This window comes from Neodiprion fabricii, chromosome 4 (assembly GCF_021155785.1).
Source record: "Neodiprion fabricii isolate iyNeoFabr1 chromosome 4, iyNeoFabr1.1, whole genome shotgun sequence".
Classification (NCBI taxonomy): Eukaryota; Metazoa; Arthropoda; class Insecta; order Hymenoptera; family Diprionidae; genus Neodiprion; species Neodiprion fabricii.
Genome location: NC_060242.1, coordinates 34345004 through 34364133, shown reverse-complemented (window position 1 = coordinate 34364133; position 19130 = coordinate 34345004). Strand labels below are relative to the sequence as shown.

Genomic DNA, 19130 nt, shown 5'->3' with positions numbered 1-19130 from the left:
CTCAACGCTTTGGTGGAGACGAGTTTGCTCAATTTTTTTAGATTCTAGAATTCTGTACAAGGGACTGTTCTTACTGGAAAATGGTTAAGAAAAGGGTCGAGATTTTATTATGCTAAATTCAAACAACGAATCACACTCGGTTAGTCGAAAAATGTTTCGCGAAATTCATCGAAGTTAATTAGCTATAATACGTAAATGCAAGGTTTAAATTCTTGTTGAAACGTTCATGCAAAGTGAGAAATGAAACGATCAAAAGTGAAATCTTGTACAACTTCTGCGTACCGTATCAAATCTCCAAGTCATTGACAAGGTAAAAAAAATTTTATTGGCACATGTGTATAATACTAACATCAAATTGCAACATGACTGCAGGTATTTAATGGCGTGAATGTACGTTCTTCGCATACTGTTTTATTGTATTTTAATCTTCCACAGTCTTGCAAAGTACACGATTATACAATAGACATTGTAAAAGCTTCGGAGATGTGTAATTACTAAACTGTAAAAAGTATTTATATAGGTTTTGTCGTCAGTTTCAACTCAGTATAACGTATAACGTATAACGGATTCGGCAACGACTTTGAAGTCACACCGTAGGTAGATCAATCAGGAAACTTTTGCAAATTATCATATAATTTTCTACAGTAGGTATAAGAAAAAGGAAAAGCTTAATTCACGCGGCGTGTACACATAATAGATGTGATACGTACAACTAGATTACGTATTTCATTAGAAGCCATAAATCTCATAACTTTTCTACCGTGGCGGAGAACTGGAATACATATGTACAAGCAATATTCTCCGAGAATTTTTATTTTCTCTTCAACACTTCTACACAAGTGGTTATTTATCAAGAGTAAACGAGGCTTAACACGGTCTTTGAGGATGTATACCTATACAAGACAAACATCGGCGCTACAGCTTTAATCATTATTCTTTCATCTGGAGTGTATAATAATAAATGGTGTAAATATATTACACATGAAACGAGTTCACTTCTGTCTATTTAGCTGTGAGTTCGCGGTGTGGCTCTTTTCGTCGTGTAAGTGATAGTTTTCAAATCAGCTGGACTCCCGGACGTCTTCGACATATTCCGGGTGGTCCGATTGACAGCGGTACGATCCACCACCGATCCCCGATGCTCCGTAATTTTCTTTACAGATACCTGAAATAAAAATAACCACACGCAAATTATTCACTTTATGAGGTATATATTCAACGTCGAGAATCCCGCAGCAACGGGAAGTTTTAGTGATTCTGTTTTCTCCTCGCTTTTCACGACGCCAATAAATTCATTCTCCAACTCGTTTAGATACTTTTGAAAATGATACGAAGAGTAACCGTGAATAAGATTCTCAGCTTTGCTCAACAATGTTTACAAGCGCGTTACACGCGCACCTTCATTAAACGACCTGAAAGCAAAAAGATTGTTGAGCAAAAGGGCTTAACATGACCTGACATGCTTTTCTTGAATTCGCAACTTTCCAATCGGCAAACTGAGCGATCATAGGGCTGCGAAGTGTTGAGAGAAATGCGGTTTTAACCCAAGAAACGTTATAGAAATGACGTCCGTACGTGGTACAGGAATTTCTTCATGTAATCATTTTACCAGTTATTATAATCCGGATGCACCGTATCAGATAGTTCGAGGTAGCAAGATTCGTGAAAAAATACATGATCAAATCGATGCCTGCGTAATGCAAAATCAAGCGTGGATAATTGAGATGCGGAGAACAATTTTTTGATCATCGTGTAACCTGTGACGTCATCGTGCGTCGTTTTACCTGAGAAACAACAAAGTTTGAAAACTAATTGAGAAGATAAAAACTACAGTAAAACAACGACAAAAAATACAAAAAGAAATAATTTAATGGCTGCCTCGTATTAGCCGAACAGGTTGCGCGAAAAATATACATATACATGTACAACGCGCATTCGCATTGAGTCGTGTGTGTGCCAGCGTGGGATGTATGTGAGAGATGCGAAAAGATGGATAGACTCGTAAACCTGTCGGACGTGTAATATTTATAATCGAAAGGATTTTTCGTTTTCCTTTCTTTTTATCACGATTTCACGATTCATGTCGGCGATCGTTTTATGGATATTGAAAATGTCAAGAGGACAGGTTCGAATTAGCGTCTCCGCATTGGATTTGCCGTTGGCGAATGTCGCGCGTGGACGGAGATATTTCAGAGATTGATTGCGGCCAAATCGTGCCGAATTCTCCTTCTCATCCAGAATCGGAAAGTTTTATTTTTTGGCGCCCGTGTAACGACGTTCTATTTTGGCGAGATCGCCACGAATCTGCACGTAAGACTCGGTCGGTTCTCAAGTCTCGCGACATATCCGATAATCTTTCAATTTCCTCCACGTGGGCGCATAAATCAAGATGCAATTATAACTTGTTCGACCCGCATTCGCAATGGCGCAAACCTACCGCGTGAGTATATTGAAATCCGTCTTTATAATGGGTATCGTCGAATAAAACGCGACGACGCGAACCGAGATCGGATTGAAAATCGGCTCAATCACCTGCCGTAAACTATGAAACGACCGTTTTGATGAATAAAGTGTCTGCTCGGTGAGGACAGCGTGTTATTATCGATAATACTGGTAAACTATCGTCTCCGCTACCGAGCTTTCTGCACGAGCTTATTAATTACCCCGCGGAATCGATGTTCAATTATTCAACGCGCAGGGCTGATAAGGCCCGGAATTCTTTGGGTCCAAACATCAACCCTTCGATGAAGAATCAAGCCGTCGCGTCGCGTCGATCGATCATCGAATGAATCTCTGCTGATTTGGGTTCGGGACTTGTAGGGATTTCGCCGAAGCGGATGAAGACTGCAGCAGCGAGGTTTGGACTTAAGGTCGTTTTGTTTCGGTCCTTCAACGGCCAAAGCCAGGCATTATCGATAAATTACTCCCTTCGTCTCCCGAAGCGCGTTGGCGATCCCTCCGAGTAACTGACACTCGGGAATTAACCGATTGCCCGATGGTAATTAAGCCCTGTACAAACCCCTTCGTGAGTTCCCATGCAGCGGATGGCCGGAGCGTCGTGTGTAACCATGGAAGGAGACGACCCACGTCATCCCCAGCGGTGGTACCGCGGATCGTGGGACCTGCTGCACCAGCACCGTGGAGGAAAAGAACCCTGCAGCCACTGCAGCGGCAGAGAACACCGTCGGGGAAGAAGAAGAAGAAGAGGAAGAAGAGGAAGAAGGAGAAGGAGAGAAAGAATACCTGTGTAGAACTGGGAACAGGACGCGATATTTACGAGAAGGGCTGGTGCAGTATTTCTTTCTCTCGCTCCATCCACCACACGCTTTCGAAACCCCTCGCTCTGCGTCCTCGTCTTCGTCTTTCGGCCTGAGCTTAACCATGACGCGTAATTGTACCGCCGAGCCACCTCTGATTTATTGGGTTATTACCTGCACAATCCCCCGCAAGAACGAAACGAAAAACAAAAATAACAACACGTAATAAGAAATAAAAAGAACCAAATTCTTACCACGGTCAGTATAACGAACTCTTGCAGTCATCCGACCAAATGAATCGGTACAAGTTCATTCCTTCGAATCGAGCACACCTAACATCCGTGGACGTTGTTCCAAGATTGAAAATATAACAACCAGAAATCTCTAGCTGGACCACATTTAATTATGAATAGTATTTTCTTGACCTCAGAAGTGCTGAATTCACAATGGTTTTCTTTGTTATAGAGATCATCAAACGGAACACCAAAAAATTGTTAACCTTTCGGCCCGAATGAAACTCCAAGAAAACCATATTGAATTCACCACATTTAATGTCTATTAGTACCGTTTGCGCTGAATTCTTTTCTTAGACAGCGCCTCATGGTGGATGCGATTTTCTCGTTTTTTCTTCCTTGGACGAACCGAAATGTACCCACATAATTCCAAAAAGACAATCAGAATTTGAGAATCGCAATCGGTGCATGAAATATGGAACTATTAGAACACTTTAGGTTCGTGTGGCGACAATTTCATGTATGATTTTTGCAACATAAGAAGTCTGATTATGGTCATTTGACCAAGTATCGATGAAATTCTGAACTTCTATCAAGACGAAATTAGTCGTAGTGTGAACATCGCAGCACGGCCCCCTTCATTGGGTTTTGGCAGTTTGATTCTACGGTCGGTCCTCGGCGATACGTTCGGCAGTGTCCCGGACTGCTGCTTTCATCTGTCGATCATCTAACTTCATACTTCTCATCCTGTCTCTCTGTCTTTCACGTCCTTTCGGATTCGTACATCCCACCTGAAATGTACCAACTCAATTACGTGCGACCACCTACTTTACTCAGGCCTTTTCGATACTTCACTCAATCTTGAACCAACAACTGATCGACCCTCTGTTATAACCAATTCCACACTCGTAAATAAATCAGATTGTGTCAAACACCATCAATCCAAGAACGTCTGACAAATATTCTCCCGAGAACCGTCACTTCGTTTATAAATATCAATCATAACACCGCGAAAACCTTCAGGTGCGATCAATTTAAGCGAGAAAAAAGACTTGAACGACAATCAACAGTCCACATCGGATGTTACAAGACGGGCAATTTTTGGTTCTAATCGAAAAAAATGTCCCACTGCAATCAATCGTCGTTCCGCCTGTTCCACGGGGGTATTTGCCAGGCGTTAGAATAATGAATAAGTGATAGTGACGAGGCGAGCGACGGAGAGCCACGCGTTCCGAAGTCCAACCCCTGCAGCAGGGAACCAAGGATGCTCGGTACGTACGTCCGTGGCTGCGGCGACTGGCGTGTGGTCAGTATTTTTTCTACATAAAAACGAAACAAAACAGAGTCGACAGAAATTACACGTATAGATGGCATTGATGTATGGCTCGAGCTCGTTTTGATAGATCCAGCGTGGCTCTCGCACTATAATCATTCGTAGTGTTTCTCACCGCCGCCATGAGAAATCCTCCATTATTTTACGCTATATCTTTTTATTTCCTTCTCTCTCTCTCTCTCTCTCTGTTTTTTTCCCTGTGCGTGGATGTTTTTTTTCCTCTCGTTCACCGTCTTTTCAACTTCGCCTGCCCGCCTGTCTCGTGCTTCGCCCTGGGATTCCCCTTCAACACTTGCACGCACACGTGAGCACAGATTCACACCGATCCCCCCGCGCTGCTGCACCCGGGGTCATGATGCACCGCAGCCGCCGTTACAATGGAGGATAATAATCTCCCGCCGAATCCTCGCCACACACAGCACGAATCGGACCCTTCAAATTTCTTACTTATTTATTATCGTTCCGTTCTTTTTCTCCCTTTTCCTCCTCGCCGCTGCCATTTTTCTACGTCCGAAACTTATCGCGCGCGATCGATCGAACAACACCCGGGATAGGTGTAACGCACGTACCTACGGAAAAATCGGGGCTCCATCGTGTGTGGGTCTAACTCCTGAGCCATGACCTCTGACCCTGATTAAACACCCGTCGACGGTCGGTCGGTATACGACATTATAGGGAAGCGGATTAAAATCGAGCGAGAGGCGATGGCCGGACGAATTCTTTATTTCTGTGTAGGTACGATATCCTAGAAAATCGCTTACCCCATCAATTTATCTATCGTAGGTTGCATCGGATCGGCTCGGATATAGATCAGCAATTTAATTATAGACCGACGGGATCGAAATATATGTATAACCTACCTGCACACTGAATATGTACGATATTCCGCCGCGGAGGTTACGCGGGTATCGCATGTTTGCCTTTACCTTCCAATCTGATCTTCGTCTTCCTCTTGTTCCTATACAACGTCGGCTTTAGATTTAAACTTTCGAAATTTACCTCCAATCATCTCGCGTCGATATCAATACGCCGCCGCATCACCTGCCAGGCTAATTGCATCCATACCTGTGGTGCGCACCTTTGACATCTCTGACAGAATTTCATGGCTAATCATTATCATACCAACGGTCTCTAATCAACATGCGTCGAAATAACCGCTAAACATGGTTAGAGCTATGTTTCTTGTGTGGTTTATAACGGTGATATTTTCGCGATTTATACGCCTCAAAGAAACTGACAGGTGAAATTATTTTTCCTATTCTCAAAACTGTCGTCACGAACTTTTCGTATTCACGTTTTTTACACTGATCCGTTAGGAGCACGCATGAGGACGCAAAATCCCGCCTATTTTTGTACGCAATTTAATAGAAACTTAATCGAAGCTTCGCAGCAATTAAATTCGTCGTTGCCACGCTTTCGATGAGCGTGTGCGATGATTAATTCATTCGATAAAAGTTCTCATGAATCTAAAAAGAAACTTGAACGCCTTGTATAATACCTAAGCTAACCGACCACCTAAAGAGGACCCTGTAATTATCTTCGATATTTTAGAATTCCAATAAATTGTTAGAACACAGCTCTTTCCCGATTAAATTATGACCACCGATCTGTGTGGACATTTCGCTTCTTACAAGCGGTAAAGTTGTACTCGTGCGTGCAGAAAAAATTGAAAGAATTTTCTGAATCTATAAAAGATCTTCGACAGAACGAGTATGAATGTAATGAAACCAGAAACCACAATAAATTGACTGTCGTATTATTATACCTACAGAAAATACAGGTTATCGAGATATTTATTGGTTTTTCGAACCCATGTGAAATAGGTCTAATTATTTCACCAGTTTTCCTTGCTTTGTTTCTTTGCTCCGGTAAAATCTACAGACAACATTCTTGAGCGAGCCGAGCTGGTGGTTTTCTGCAGATCAGGGATCGACAAAAAAACGAAAATCTGTTCTTGGAAAGTTGAGAGGGAACACGAAGGCCCCCGTCGGTGATTTGATCCACGTCATGCGTGACACGCACCACGCACCACGGAGAATCTTCCTCCGGGCGGAATGCTGCTCCAGGGTTTCATGATTTTTTCTTTTACGTACGCTCTTTCTTTCTTTTCATTTGCCTTCTTTTCAATTTCTCGTCTCTTTTAATCAAACTTATTCCTACGAACGATGAATATTCACGAATATCTTATATATTATAGGTATTCACCGAAGATGCTGCGCAAACCGCCGCCGAATTACGTTCATCGTCAGCCAAGTTTTAACGCGCTGAATCAAATGCTCCCTCTGTATGTCAACGCCCGTTCACAAATTGCCTGCGGAAAAAAACTTTTAAATTCATTATAATTTGAAACAAACGAATTGAGACCAGGAATTGAAAAACTACCCTTTATTTGCATCACATTTTCTGACGATCTGAAAATTTCATCACCAAATGCGATAAAACTTCACGCGTCATGCCGAAGGTGAAAAACTCAACAATCGTCAATATTAATTGAAATGATCATTTTACGAGTTATTCAATTTTTACTGCAAAGAAGAGTAACTTATACTTGTTCCAGAAATAACCGTGACACAAACTAAAGCTACGTGTTCGTGTTGTGAAAAATAAACTCGTAATTGCTCTGTAAAAAACGCCGAATAGTCGTCATAAAGAGATTAAATATCTTTCAGGCGTCTCTTTGCCGTTTTATGAACTCCTGGCTATGTACGGCAGTCGTTATTTCGTGTGTTTGAAAATTTCAAAGCCTGTCGCAATCAAAATCAAGCTGATTTTTTTAACATTTGCCTTTGCAGCTCGAGCCTGAATTGGTGAATATAATGAAACGACGCTTTATACAAACAACAATTTTCCGGTTCTCGATAAAATGGTTCCAGGTCTTGGTGTTACATTCATTTTCAGAATATTATTACAAAACGATACCTGCAGACGAATCCGTCGGAAGGAACGAATACTAAACAAAGAAAAGTTCAGATAACAAATAAATAAGAAACTAGATATGCACAGCGCACGGTCGATGCGTATGGGAAATAACGCGATGTTTTTGATTGGCGGGTTTAGGTGACGAAGAGATTTATACAATTACGTTAGGTGCCATGAGGTTAACCTAACTGACCAACGGGTTGCGTGATTCTTGAGGGGAACGTGGAAGGATGTCAGAGGAGGAGGGGAAGGGGAGGTTTGACGAGGAACGCGTCGTGCCCACCTACTAGACACACGACACGCACCCTGGAGACACGCACGCAAACATCCCCGTCCTCGAAAATCCCTATATAGAGCAGGATATGTAAGGTGCTAGGCAAACAACTCAATGCAAATAATAACGCTGGGTGAATAAGTTTAGTTTCCGTGCAGTATTGAAAGGATGGACGTGCATGAATCGGGCGAGGAATAATTAGGACCTGGAAATCGGTTCCGATCGATCGTAACCGCCGAATTGCGGTTCGACGTTCGGAATTATGCGGTGCGCAGGTAAGCGATAGTAAATCATTCCGATGGAAATGTATTTCGTGAAAAATAAAAAAATCTGTAAGTAGGTAATATCATTCTAGCGATGGAGGAAAAATTTATAGAGAGATCCGCGGATGCGGAGTGGAAACGAGAATATCTGAGCTGGACGAATATTCACGTACTTATGCATGGCTGCGGTACGTTTGCAACCGATTCGGTATTTCCCCACCCCTTCCGGCACGTGGGTGGAATCGATAAGGGAGGATGTGATATATCTATAAGCGAGCTCGAAATGACATGCTAATACAAACGGAGCCGGACTAACTCGAGACTCGAAGGCGTTGCCCAAAACTCACCCCGAATTCGTGGTTGGTCGGTATACCGCGAGGGCGGCGCCTCTGTCGGACAAAGATTTATATTCCTGGTTGAAGTCAAATGTGGTTTCTTGCTCGGCGAGTTCCCCGACAACCGGCGGCTCGGGTCCGCCGCTTCTGATCGTCGGCCTCGCCTTACGACTTATCGTACTGTTATACGATTCAACGAGTTATACAACGCCAACGCTTCGTGAAGATCGCGGCTGAATCCGTGTCTAAAATTTCAACCGGAGGCTATTTCCAGCAAATTTACACTCAGTTTTTAAAAATTGTTTAGAACTGGTAACGAAACTTTGCCCGATCCTTTACAGACCCAAAATGCGCTTATTTTTACTCGTCAATTAGGTTGCCTTCGATGAATTTTCGAAGGAATAATCAAATTACTTCAAACACATTTCGGACTTTTGGATTCAGAATTAAATCTTATGATTTTTCAATGTCTTATACAGAAGGCAAGTCAAAGGTGGAAAGAATATTATGATCCACTATCAGTGTCGTCTCAGTTCCGCTCGTTTTAATTTCCATCACAGCACTGCATTGTCTGTGTGTAGTGAAAAATGGCAATTGCCGAGTGGAAAGGCTGCAATCACGGCGGTAATTTTTGTCGAGATTTATCCGGCTGACCTGCAGACCTCATTAACCGCATCGATCAAAATCCGTCAGATCCGACACAAACGTCGAGCGCACAATGCGTTCGCGGTATATGAATGTAAACATGAAGGTAATTACGGCAGGCATACTTACGTATATCCATAACGGCGCAAAGTCGGAATAGCATGACGCAGCATGCCGCTTGACGAACGAGTCCATAAATTTGGCGGAGGGTGTACGGTAAACGGGACAAACTGTAGTCGTTTTACCGCAGTTGGGGCTAAAAAAGAGAAGAGTTTTCTATTCTCTAAGACTTTTTCTCCTTACCAAAGCCGTAAAGACCCGGAGAAAGGATCGAAGATTGTATTATATACATGTATATCTACGAAGGGGGCTAAAGGATAATATCCAGGATCGCCGGGAGATCCGGGTTAGTTCGGGTCGATCGGCTGCGTTTGGCCGCGGCCGTAAGACCGATAACGCCATAAGATTGGACCATGGTCGGTCGTGCATCACTGGAGCTAAGCGAACTCTTGGCAGGATAATGGTATCCCTCTTCCAGCTCTGCGGCTCAACGTTCTGGCTGAAGCCATGTCGCGTTTGATTGATAGGCACACCCAGCCTCGCTGCTCGAGGTCCTGGCTGGCTAGTCGCGAATCGCAAAAAATCACTCGGATGCATCGACGCTGCAACGGGACGTTCCGAAGGAATCTGGCATCCTTGAGCCACGTGCTTCAGCCATCTTATTTCCATTCGTGCATCGAAGACTCGAGCGGTTCTCCGTTTCAAGTCCATGTTCTACGTGGACTGCATGGACTACGCACACTGTTCTACGAACACTGGGTCGGTTTGAAAGTGGATTTTTTTCTTTCAGGTCATGTAGCTCAGGCTTGGGGTGGAGCCCCTTTTAATACCGGCTAGAACATAGGTAGCCGAATATCACGTTGGTAATATAACCAGATTATCCCTACGTGTGAACCATTTCCTTTTATCGCAGTATATCAACTTTAATAACGGTATCAATTCAATTTTATCAAAAAGGTAGTTAGGCGCCTATAACATACACGCCGGTGTTTAGTTGGTACATGTCCGATGCTTATTACCAGCTTGCGCTGCTCGATAGAATGATAAATTACCGGCGGTTGTGATTTTGCACCTAAATAGTCACGCCATGCCGCTTCACGTCTCCGGAAACTAACTTCATGCCTGTATACTGATTAATGTGAGAATGAATCGTTTATCAATGAAATGCCAGATGTGATGTAGAAAACTATTTTGATTAACGGACGAGTTACGAAGACGCTTTTACGATGAAGCTAATATTTCTTTCCCGGTCTCTAATCTTCCGGACACACCGAAGCACCGGACTTTGATCGAGTTCTTCAATTCAATCAGTTGAGTAATAGAGTGAGGTGCTGACCTCAGAGTCACTCGGCTCTAGGGGTTATAAGTCTAATGAAAATTCGACTGGTCAGAAGGGGAAACAAATGAAAGTATCAAAATGACGGAACCTTGTTCGGAACGAACCACCATAGTCTCGCTTTAATGCCTTATTCAAGACGCAAGTTCAGCATTAGGTACCTTCATCATCGGCAGGTAGGTACGTATAAGGACGAACTCGTGCGAAAGTTCGATTAATATCAGATACTACCCGGAGATTCGAAACGTCCGTTTATGCACGCATGCAAATGTCTCAGCTTTATCCGTAACGTAACCCGAGTATATATCGACCTGGGATAACGGCCACCTCCTCGTATCCCAACCCCCGTGCAAGATCCATGGCGTACAGCCATGAACCACCGGCGACCGGAAACCATTCCTTCGGCGTCCGGCGCACGGTTACCTTTCCGGTTTTACGGAGCATGTGTCCGAATTTGCGTGCAGTTATTATGGAGTAGGATCCTACGGTAGACCCTGGAGTTGGAAGTCGAGCTCGGGAAATTTTTGTTTTATGGTTTAAGAAGTCGACCAGAAATCGTTGCTCCTGATACTTAAAGTTTTTGACTTCAAACATCACTTGCCACTGACGTGGCCTAACTATTAGGGTGGTTTGTCGTAAGTGATGAGGATGTAGGGTCCGAGCACCAACAAATTACCAGTTACGGCAGATAAATACTCTTATAGTGAATCACTACGAGGATGTAGTGTCATAATGAGTGTGTCGAAACGGTCATTTATTTTATGTCCCTGACCGTAAAACTATGCGGTTTTGCAATTGCATGAACCGAGTAATGGAATGAAAGCAAAACGGGAGGAGATCCGAGGATGACTACCATCTTTGGGTTGCCGAAAATCGTCGTACTCACGAATGAAGCCTCCCCCTTGAAACTGTGGAAATGTAGGGTTTTCTCGATTACCGTTTCCTTCCCTTTGGCAGAGAAACTGGGCCTCCGCGATCTTGGAATAAATGGTAGGGGGACACTCCGGAATGAGCATCACGCGGATATGGAACGAGACGGTGTAAGGTAATAACATGGCAGGACCCAGAAACGAAGGAATGAAGGCACAATTATTATCGGTGGTGGTCGCAGGTTGCTGCGGTGTGGAGAAGTCGGCGTCTGAAGCGGTGTAGAGAGTCGACGGACAGATGGACTGACTAACGGACGGACGATTGGACGGGCAAGCAGACAGACAGACAGCTAGCGCAGGGGCCTTCTTCTTCTTCTCCGACTTCGAGAGGCCCGGGTCTCGCGCAATTAGGGGGGCCCAACAGCCCGCCAACCCCAGTATTATCCCCAATTATCTGCGTACTTTGAGGTTGGGCCTTCGTCCCTGAAGGGCACACGGGCCCCGCACTCGGGGGGCTTTCGCCTTGCCGCGTGTAGCCGCGAGGCTCGCATCCACGCCGAGGAACGGAGAGTGCAGCGACGATACCACGAAGATTCAAGACCATTATGTGGCGTCTACGTTAGTGTTGCAGTGCCAGGAACCCGAACATACCCCGAATCGTGAACTAAACGGCTCCGCGCGATGCCGCAAGGGCCCAAAATCACCTGGGACCAGGGCGACCTCGTCGCCGTCCGCAAACCGAGCGAGCCGTCTGACTGATTCGAACCAGTTCTTCACCGATTATCATCCCTCTTCGTGTCAAGGTCAATAGTAGTACTTTGACAGTGGTACCACGTATAAAGCGGTGTATACCAAATAGAAAGAGGGCAAAGATGTTGTCACGTATAATTCGATGTCGTTTGGTTAGTAGCAGAGAGTAGGTTCCTCATTATATAGTTGTATAGACCACTTGAATCAGTCTACGCGTTTAATCGCATCGTTAGTTATAATCACAACTCGAGTTTGCCAAAATGATTACCCTGGTATAAATTTTCGAATGATTGTCGTTAAAAACAATTTCAATGAACCTGAAGAGTAAAAGGAGTGTACGTGTAATTGTGATCCGTACGCCTAGCAGACACCACAATATCGCGAGAGAAAATTTCGAAGGGTCTACAAAGAGCAGCTGCGACATTTGCTCCTGTGATTACTCTATTACGCGAAAGAACTAGTAATCTACATGGAGATTTTAACTCGGTTAGTACGTTTTGCCCAGTGAAATAAAATTGGATCCTAAAAGTTGTTTGTGGTTGCGTTATATACCTATACACTTTCACGCTTTTCTCCTTTTTGATTGCATATTTGAAACGGAACGCCAAGAGCGGCACAAAACCTAGGCCCAATGCAGCCCGCCCCGTCCTCGGAGCGCCCTTTAATTACTCGGTGTTTTACGACCCGAGTGCCGCGAATGTCATTTGTTTGTTCAAACACGCCGGAAGTTCGAGCTAATTGATTATCTGCTAATTTGTACATCGCCTGTTTAGAAGACCCGCTGCGCTCTGCTCCGGTTTGCGTCTGTTGCGCTTAATATTCCGCCTATTCCCCCCGATCCTCCGGCGCTTTTTTCTCGCTTTTTCCGTACTCAGCATTCTCGAGCTACCGACGTGCTCATCCAATTAACCAAACCAGTAATTAAGCTACGTCGAGACCGATTCTTGCGCTCTCGCTGTGACAACAGAAGCAAATTTGTACCTACTACCTGCGAGCCAGCGACTTTGTACATTCGAATTATTCATTGCCCGTTGGCCCCATCACTCGTTGTACCCCCCATGAGACTCGGAGAACCTAAATCTTTGGGTAAGGGGACTGGATTGCTTTCCTCGTGAATTGAAATCGACAATTTTTGGAAGGTTGTATAGAAATACAGCGGGACCAAACTTTCGGTTGTTAAATTGTCGCAGACCATCGAGAACCGATAAGCAAACGATAAACGAAAAAACGAGGATCGCGTTGATTTCGATATTAATCATGAAATAACCATCGCGAAGGCACGAATACTTGCAGGGATATAATATAATACATGATTAACTTGACTCTAGCATAGCCTCGTTCACCTGGAAAATTGTGCGTGAAAGCAAAGGTCACGGACTGCGGTTATGCCTTCCGATAATTTAATCCGCTCACGGATTGAATAGGTACAAATGTTTCTTCAAGAAGTCGCGACTATTATTCGGATGATTCCTTAAGAAAGTGTGCGAAGCGATGCATAGAAAAATAATCGGACAACTGAGTGCCAGATGCTGAACCAATGTTCCTACGGAAGGCCTTCAAGGTCCTGATGGGGGAACTTAAATTCGCCTCGATTCAGATTCCACGAGGTGATTATTCGATTCCATTTTTAATCAATATTAAAGAAGTTAATCACAGACGTGGTTAGTGTAAAAACGATTTGGTCGAAATGGATCTGCACAGTTCTTGAAACGAATGAATACCAACCCGCGAAGCAGAAGCCGTATATAAGGAAGGAGAGAGTGAGTGCATAAATCACGTATCCTGGATCCAGAGAGATGACAAAATACAGCAAGGATATTCGTCCGAGTTCCGAGAATCACAGACGTATCCAAAAACATATCCTGGAGGAAAAGAGGAGCCAGACATCCTAAATGCGAGGACAGGAAGCGATCGGAGGCGCCGCTCTGCCGCCGAGACAATCCGACCGTCCCGTCGTCCCCGTCGCCCTGATCCACCTCCTCGCCTGTCCTGGGGGCAGGTTTTGCCCCAAAGGTCCGAGACGAAAAGAGGAAAGGACCGCTGCCAAGCATGAACAGAGAAAGAAATAGAGGACCGCAGGACGTGGGGCGTAACCGGGCGATGCGGCGCCCTTTCAAAGCGGACTTTCGTCTTCTCTCTCGTTCGGTATACGAAGAGGACGGTGAATCGGAGGGGGCGCGTTATGCTGAAACTGGGAGCCCGCGAGATAAGATCCTCTCGTTATCGACTCGGCTCCTGTGCCCGTCGGCGAAAACTATCGCGGTTAAATTAATCGGCCCCGATCCCCGACTGGTTTTGCCGATGCGCTCGAAAAGCGGATACTTTTTTCGAGCTTCGAACGGAGTTGCGTCGACGCGACTCCGTCACGCTGTGCTGCGTGGCGTGTTTTTCGTGCGTCGTGCGATAAAACGTGATCAAGAATTTAATCTCTGCGGCCAACGAGTAACTAGTAATGAAAAATTAAAGAATGACGCAGAGAACGTTAGGGAAGCGTGGAAATTATGGTTTACCCTCTTCCGCAAAGGATCTACTGAAACCGTAAATCAGAATAAACGCCCTAGCCATCTGGGGTAGCATCGGGACAGTCATAATAACACATGCCTGTTTTCAGAGAGCACGAACTTCGCAGGTGATCTGGAAGTACGATGACGTATTATAATCCAGTATAGTTATTATACTGGTGGAATTTCAGTGTTGTCTTGCCAGTATAACTTGGTTTTTCTACACCGAGGATGCGACCGTCTTCGATACCAATATCGCGTGATTCGATAGTTCTTTGTTCCTCTTCTCGCTATCGCTACTTTATAACAAACAGTATATCCCATGCCATGCTGCACGCGATGCATTCACGCAGCCCCGAAGGCGAATCAAATTCTTTGGGATCCTCGTCGCCCAGAATCCATATCGCCATTCACCGATCTTATGTACGTGCGGTTGCATGCTTCAACTTTCACCGAACATTGTGACACGTGAAAATGTGACTTGTTTCAGTGCAGATGAATTCCATCGCATTTGCACTTTATCGAAGACTAGGAAGATCAGAGACCGAATAGAATGAAATTTGTCGACTCTGATAATCTTACCCAGTAATTTCAGTTTGTTTAGTATAAATGAATAGCGTGAAATCTAATGCTAGGTTACAATTGCTTGGACTGCGAGCGTAACGCGTGTATATTCGAGTCGACTCGTGGCCGGAGGAATTCATGAGCGCAAATAAAGTACAGAAAATGGCCCGTTACCAGCTGCAGCAGGCCCATCCCCCAAAAACCAGCAGACTGTGCAGTGTATAAATCTTTCGGGACAGTGATGCCCTGCGGTTGCCGCGGGGCCCAACTGGGACCGAAGGCTGCAGCCGCCGCGCGATTCGACGCCGTCAAGGTTTACGTCGCGTTCTTCTCGGAGGACTCGAACTAACCTACGAGATCACAACGGTCGAGGCTAAATCTGGCGAGTCAATCTAATCCTCGTATAAAAGGGAAATCGGAAAAATCGTCAAAATTGATCGAAGAATTTAAGTCCAAGAATTTGTTCAAAACTAATTTTGCGACAAGAACGGGAGATTGTTTCCAAGACTATGGTCAAATTTATATTGCCAATTTTTGCACTCTGGGTACTACATACAAAAGCTTGTTTTACACAGTCGTCAAATATAGGCAAATCGGTTGAAGGTTAGATATTTTTTGCTCATTTCGTAAATTCCTATAATGTTTTGTACATGAATTTTACATGCTTCTACTTATACGCCAAATTTGAGAAAACATGAAATTACTAACTGACGGGGTAAACAATCGAGAAAGCATAGCGTATGTCCGGAATGTTATCACAAATTAAATATTTTTTTTCCGAGTATCATTGTTCACCAATTGAAATCCTGCTAAAAGCCGAAAATATGATCTAAGGAAAAATCGCTTACTGTCATTTGAAAAATTTGAAGTACCTCAAACGTATGAACTGTCCTTTTTTAAACTTCGCTACACACATCTTCACTTTGCAACAATTTTGAAGACGAATATTGAATTAGCTAAAATTTGCCTCAATCTCTGAGAAGAAATATAGTTCACACAAGTCGTCACTACCATGGTCGATAAAAAACAAATTCTCCATCAATATTCACTTTGCAAGCAAAACTTTTTCGCCTATATTATCCATTCTCACCATGAGCTCATTGACCTTGTTCTTAATTCTAGATCCGAACATTATGTGGCTTGGTAATTTTGATGAAACGAGCTTGAAATTTGACGCATCGGTAAAATAGAGTAATCAAGTTCACTTACGTGAGTACTTTGGGATCCATCGATTCCGACATAGCAAGCGAATTATCGTGGTTCGTCGGAGATTAGAGGCAGTGAAGGACTAGCGTGTGAACTACATCCTTAACGAAAAATCGAATAACTCAGATACAGCGAGTCGGCCATGCTTGGAACGGAGCTTGAGTACTTTCACGATCACAGGTTATACGTGGACTAAATTTTTGGGGCGCGAAAGATTTGCGAAATCACGGAAGATCGAAAGCGATAACGGCAAAAATATCGGGTGGCGAAAGGAAGGAACCGTTAAAGAAACCCGCCTCGCGCATGAGGATATAATGCACTCGGACTCGGAGGATATCCCGCGGGAGCTGCACGAGGGGCAGGTGTAAAGCGTTGCCGCAGTAGACGCCAACTGATCGCGTATAACAACGCCCGATAAAATTGTTGCTTTTCCACCAAAAATGATCATCCTCGTTGTTGTTGTTTTTTTCCGAGTGAAAAAAAGGAGTACAAAATTGTGGTAATTTAGTCCCCACCATGATCAGCCGCCTCCGCCACTTGCCCGCCACTTGACGATGCGGCGCCGATCGGACCGAGGGCCTCGCGAATGGACAATTATGGTTCGATATATGCTCGCGTCCACGCATTCATGCACACGCGTGTCTGTGTGCACGGGGGATAACCACCCATATACCTATCAGGTTAATAACAGGAGTAATTTCACAAATGAGGTCGACCCGATCAAGCCGAGTGGCCCGCGTCATCCTCTCGAAAGTTCATCGAGGTTCTTCCTTAAATTTCCGTGTTTGCAACTATTCGACTTGTGAAACTTGCGGCTGTTTCTGCAAACCCTGGAATCCACCGCGCTGCGATAATGCTTTTCGTAGGCGAATTTTCCGCACTGGATAAAGGAGCGCAACATTTAAGATGTATCAGCTGTACGTTTCCACCGAAGAACCGTCTGCGTGAAACAAATTCTCACACACTTGCGCACTCCCCGAGAGGGCCTCAGCATCGTTCGCTCGATGCGGCCATTTACCCTCTGAAACTAACGATGTCACGTTGTACTTTTAATTTATCGGACTGCCGCACTTTTAGAACACCGTCCGTTATGCAGGAACGCGTCCGGGGATTCACCGTTGACACTTTCAGTCGCGTGCTTTGGTAAATTGCGAGAGAAGACGAAGAAAATACTGGATAATTGATAGCAGGGACGCGCGTATCGCGATGCGAATGCCGATGTACGTGATCCGTACGTGAATCTCGGGTGTGACTTTCAAAACGACACTTGTCACGGTTACGATACCACGGAGTTAGAGGCAGGAGCGAGTTTTCGAAGTTTCAGGTTTTATACTATTCACAACTGAATATTCTGTGAGGCACGATGCGGTTCTCCGCCACTCGGGGAACTTGCCTGGCGCTTAACCGGCCGAGAGGGGCATACTATGAAATTAGTATAATCACGATCAAAATTACCGGAGTTCTGCCGCAGAACCACCAACCGCCGGTCAAATAGCGCGCCTTGCACTCGCCAATCAGCGAACCCGGATCGGCGGCCATCTTGCACTCGACTCGACTCCCATTGGAAGACTCAAATTACCGCGAAAGTGGATAATGCGCGCGAGAAATTAACTTTGTTACCCGCTTTGCCTTGCTCCTTTATTATTCCGGTCTCAAGAACAACGAGGGCTGTCGATAGCTGGAGACTGCTAACGCGAAACAAAGCTCGGAATATTCTATACAAGGCTGAGATTTCGCTACTTCTTGGCCCCCTCGTTTTGCTATCATCATCCTCGATCGTTTGAATCTGCAGTTGCAGTCCAACTCAAGTGAACTAAAGTTTCGTGTAACGATTCATGGAGACTGGCTCACGAATTCTTACCTTGAACTTGATCCCATTGACATTCTTGCCGACTTCAAAAGACGAGGAGAAAAAAGAGCACGCAGTGACACGCCAGATACCAAAACGGACACATCAACATCCTATCATGGGTTTCGGCGGAGAATGAATGTACCGATAATTTTGAATTCTTACGAAACAAAGGTACGTTTGTAAGATCAGGAGTTGAAAGCACGATGAAACAGTCCAGAAACTATAATCAAATTCTCAGTTCCGATTTCCTTAATTCTTCTGCCCATGCATCTGAATCCATGTCCCGTCTGTCCGCGGCTGTGAAAAACGTGATATGATACCGGGGTGTGGTAGATGCTGCATGTTAAAAGCGTCGCTGTGAAAATCAGCCTCAAGATAAAACGGCAGCTCGCTCATTAGCAGCGTATAATCCGACCGGGGCAACTCAAGGTCTGGTTCATCGCCGGGAGAGAGATTGCTCTGGATGAGTGGGTTATACTTAGGTGTACTCACGAAGAGAATAAATATCACGCTAGAGTGTCGGCGGAGTTGTATAAACAATTAAACGGCCCCTCCTTCGGGGCCGGGCAGCGTACGTCGCGAACGTAGGAAACGCAGAGTCCAGAACGCAGCGGGAATACGGAGATGGAGAAACTGCATGGAACACGAAGCACGAATACGCATGAACGCAGAAGGAGAACGCAGGAGGCAGGAGGCGTTCTCGTTCGAACGAGAAGGCTCGCGGCTAGGGCGG

At 44.8% G+C, this 19130-nt stretch overlaps 1 protein-coding gene across 2 annotated transcripts; it reads right to left on the bottom strand.

Annotated features, from left to right (window-relative positions):
- Positions 1-404: 404 nt before the first annotated feature.
- Positions 405-17899, bottom strand: LOC124180135. 2 transcript variants are annotated; one of them, XM_046565242.1, is made up of 3 exons: positions 16549-17899; positions 15514-15689; positions 405-1165 (listed from the first exon to the last, which is right to left on the bottom strand). In XM_046565242.1, exons 1-3 carry the CDS (start codon positions 16578-16580, stop codon positions 1062-1064), a joined length of 312 nt encoding a protein of 103 aa, XP_046421198.1. In that variant the 5' UTR covers positions 16581-17899; the 3' UTR covers positions 405-1061. The 2 variants fall into 2 exon arrangements, 1 of the variants encoding a protein (XP_046421198.1); XR_006870216.1 differs by lacking the exon at positions 15514-15689.
- Between the last annotated feature and the right edge of the window lie 1231 nt (positions 17900-19130).

What these genes read in the sequence shown, in the direction of transcription:
- LOC124180135 (XM_046565242.1), bottom strand. Translation starts at nt 16,580, where the DNA reads ATGTCGGAATCGATGGATCCCAAAGTACTCAC. An exon ending in ATGGATCCCAAAGTACTCAC is followed by an intron (nt 15,690 to 16,548) that starts GTAAGTGAACTT and finishes GTGATCTCGTAG; the next exon opens with GTTAGTTCGAGTCCTCCGAG. An exon ending in GGATGGGCCTGCTGCAGCTG is followed by an intron (nt 1,166 to 15,513) that starts GTAACGGGCCAT and finishes TTTTTATTTCAG; the next exon opens with GTATCTGTAAAGAAAATTAC.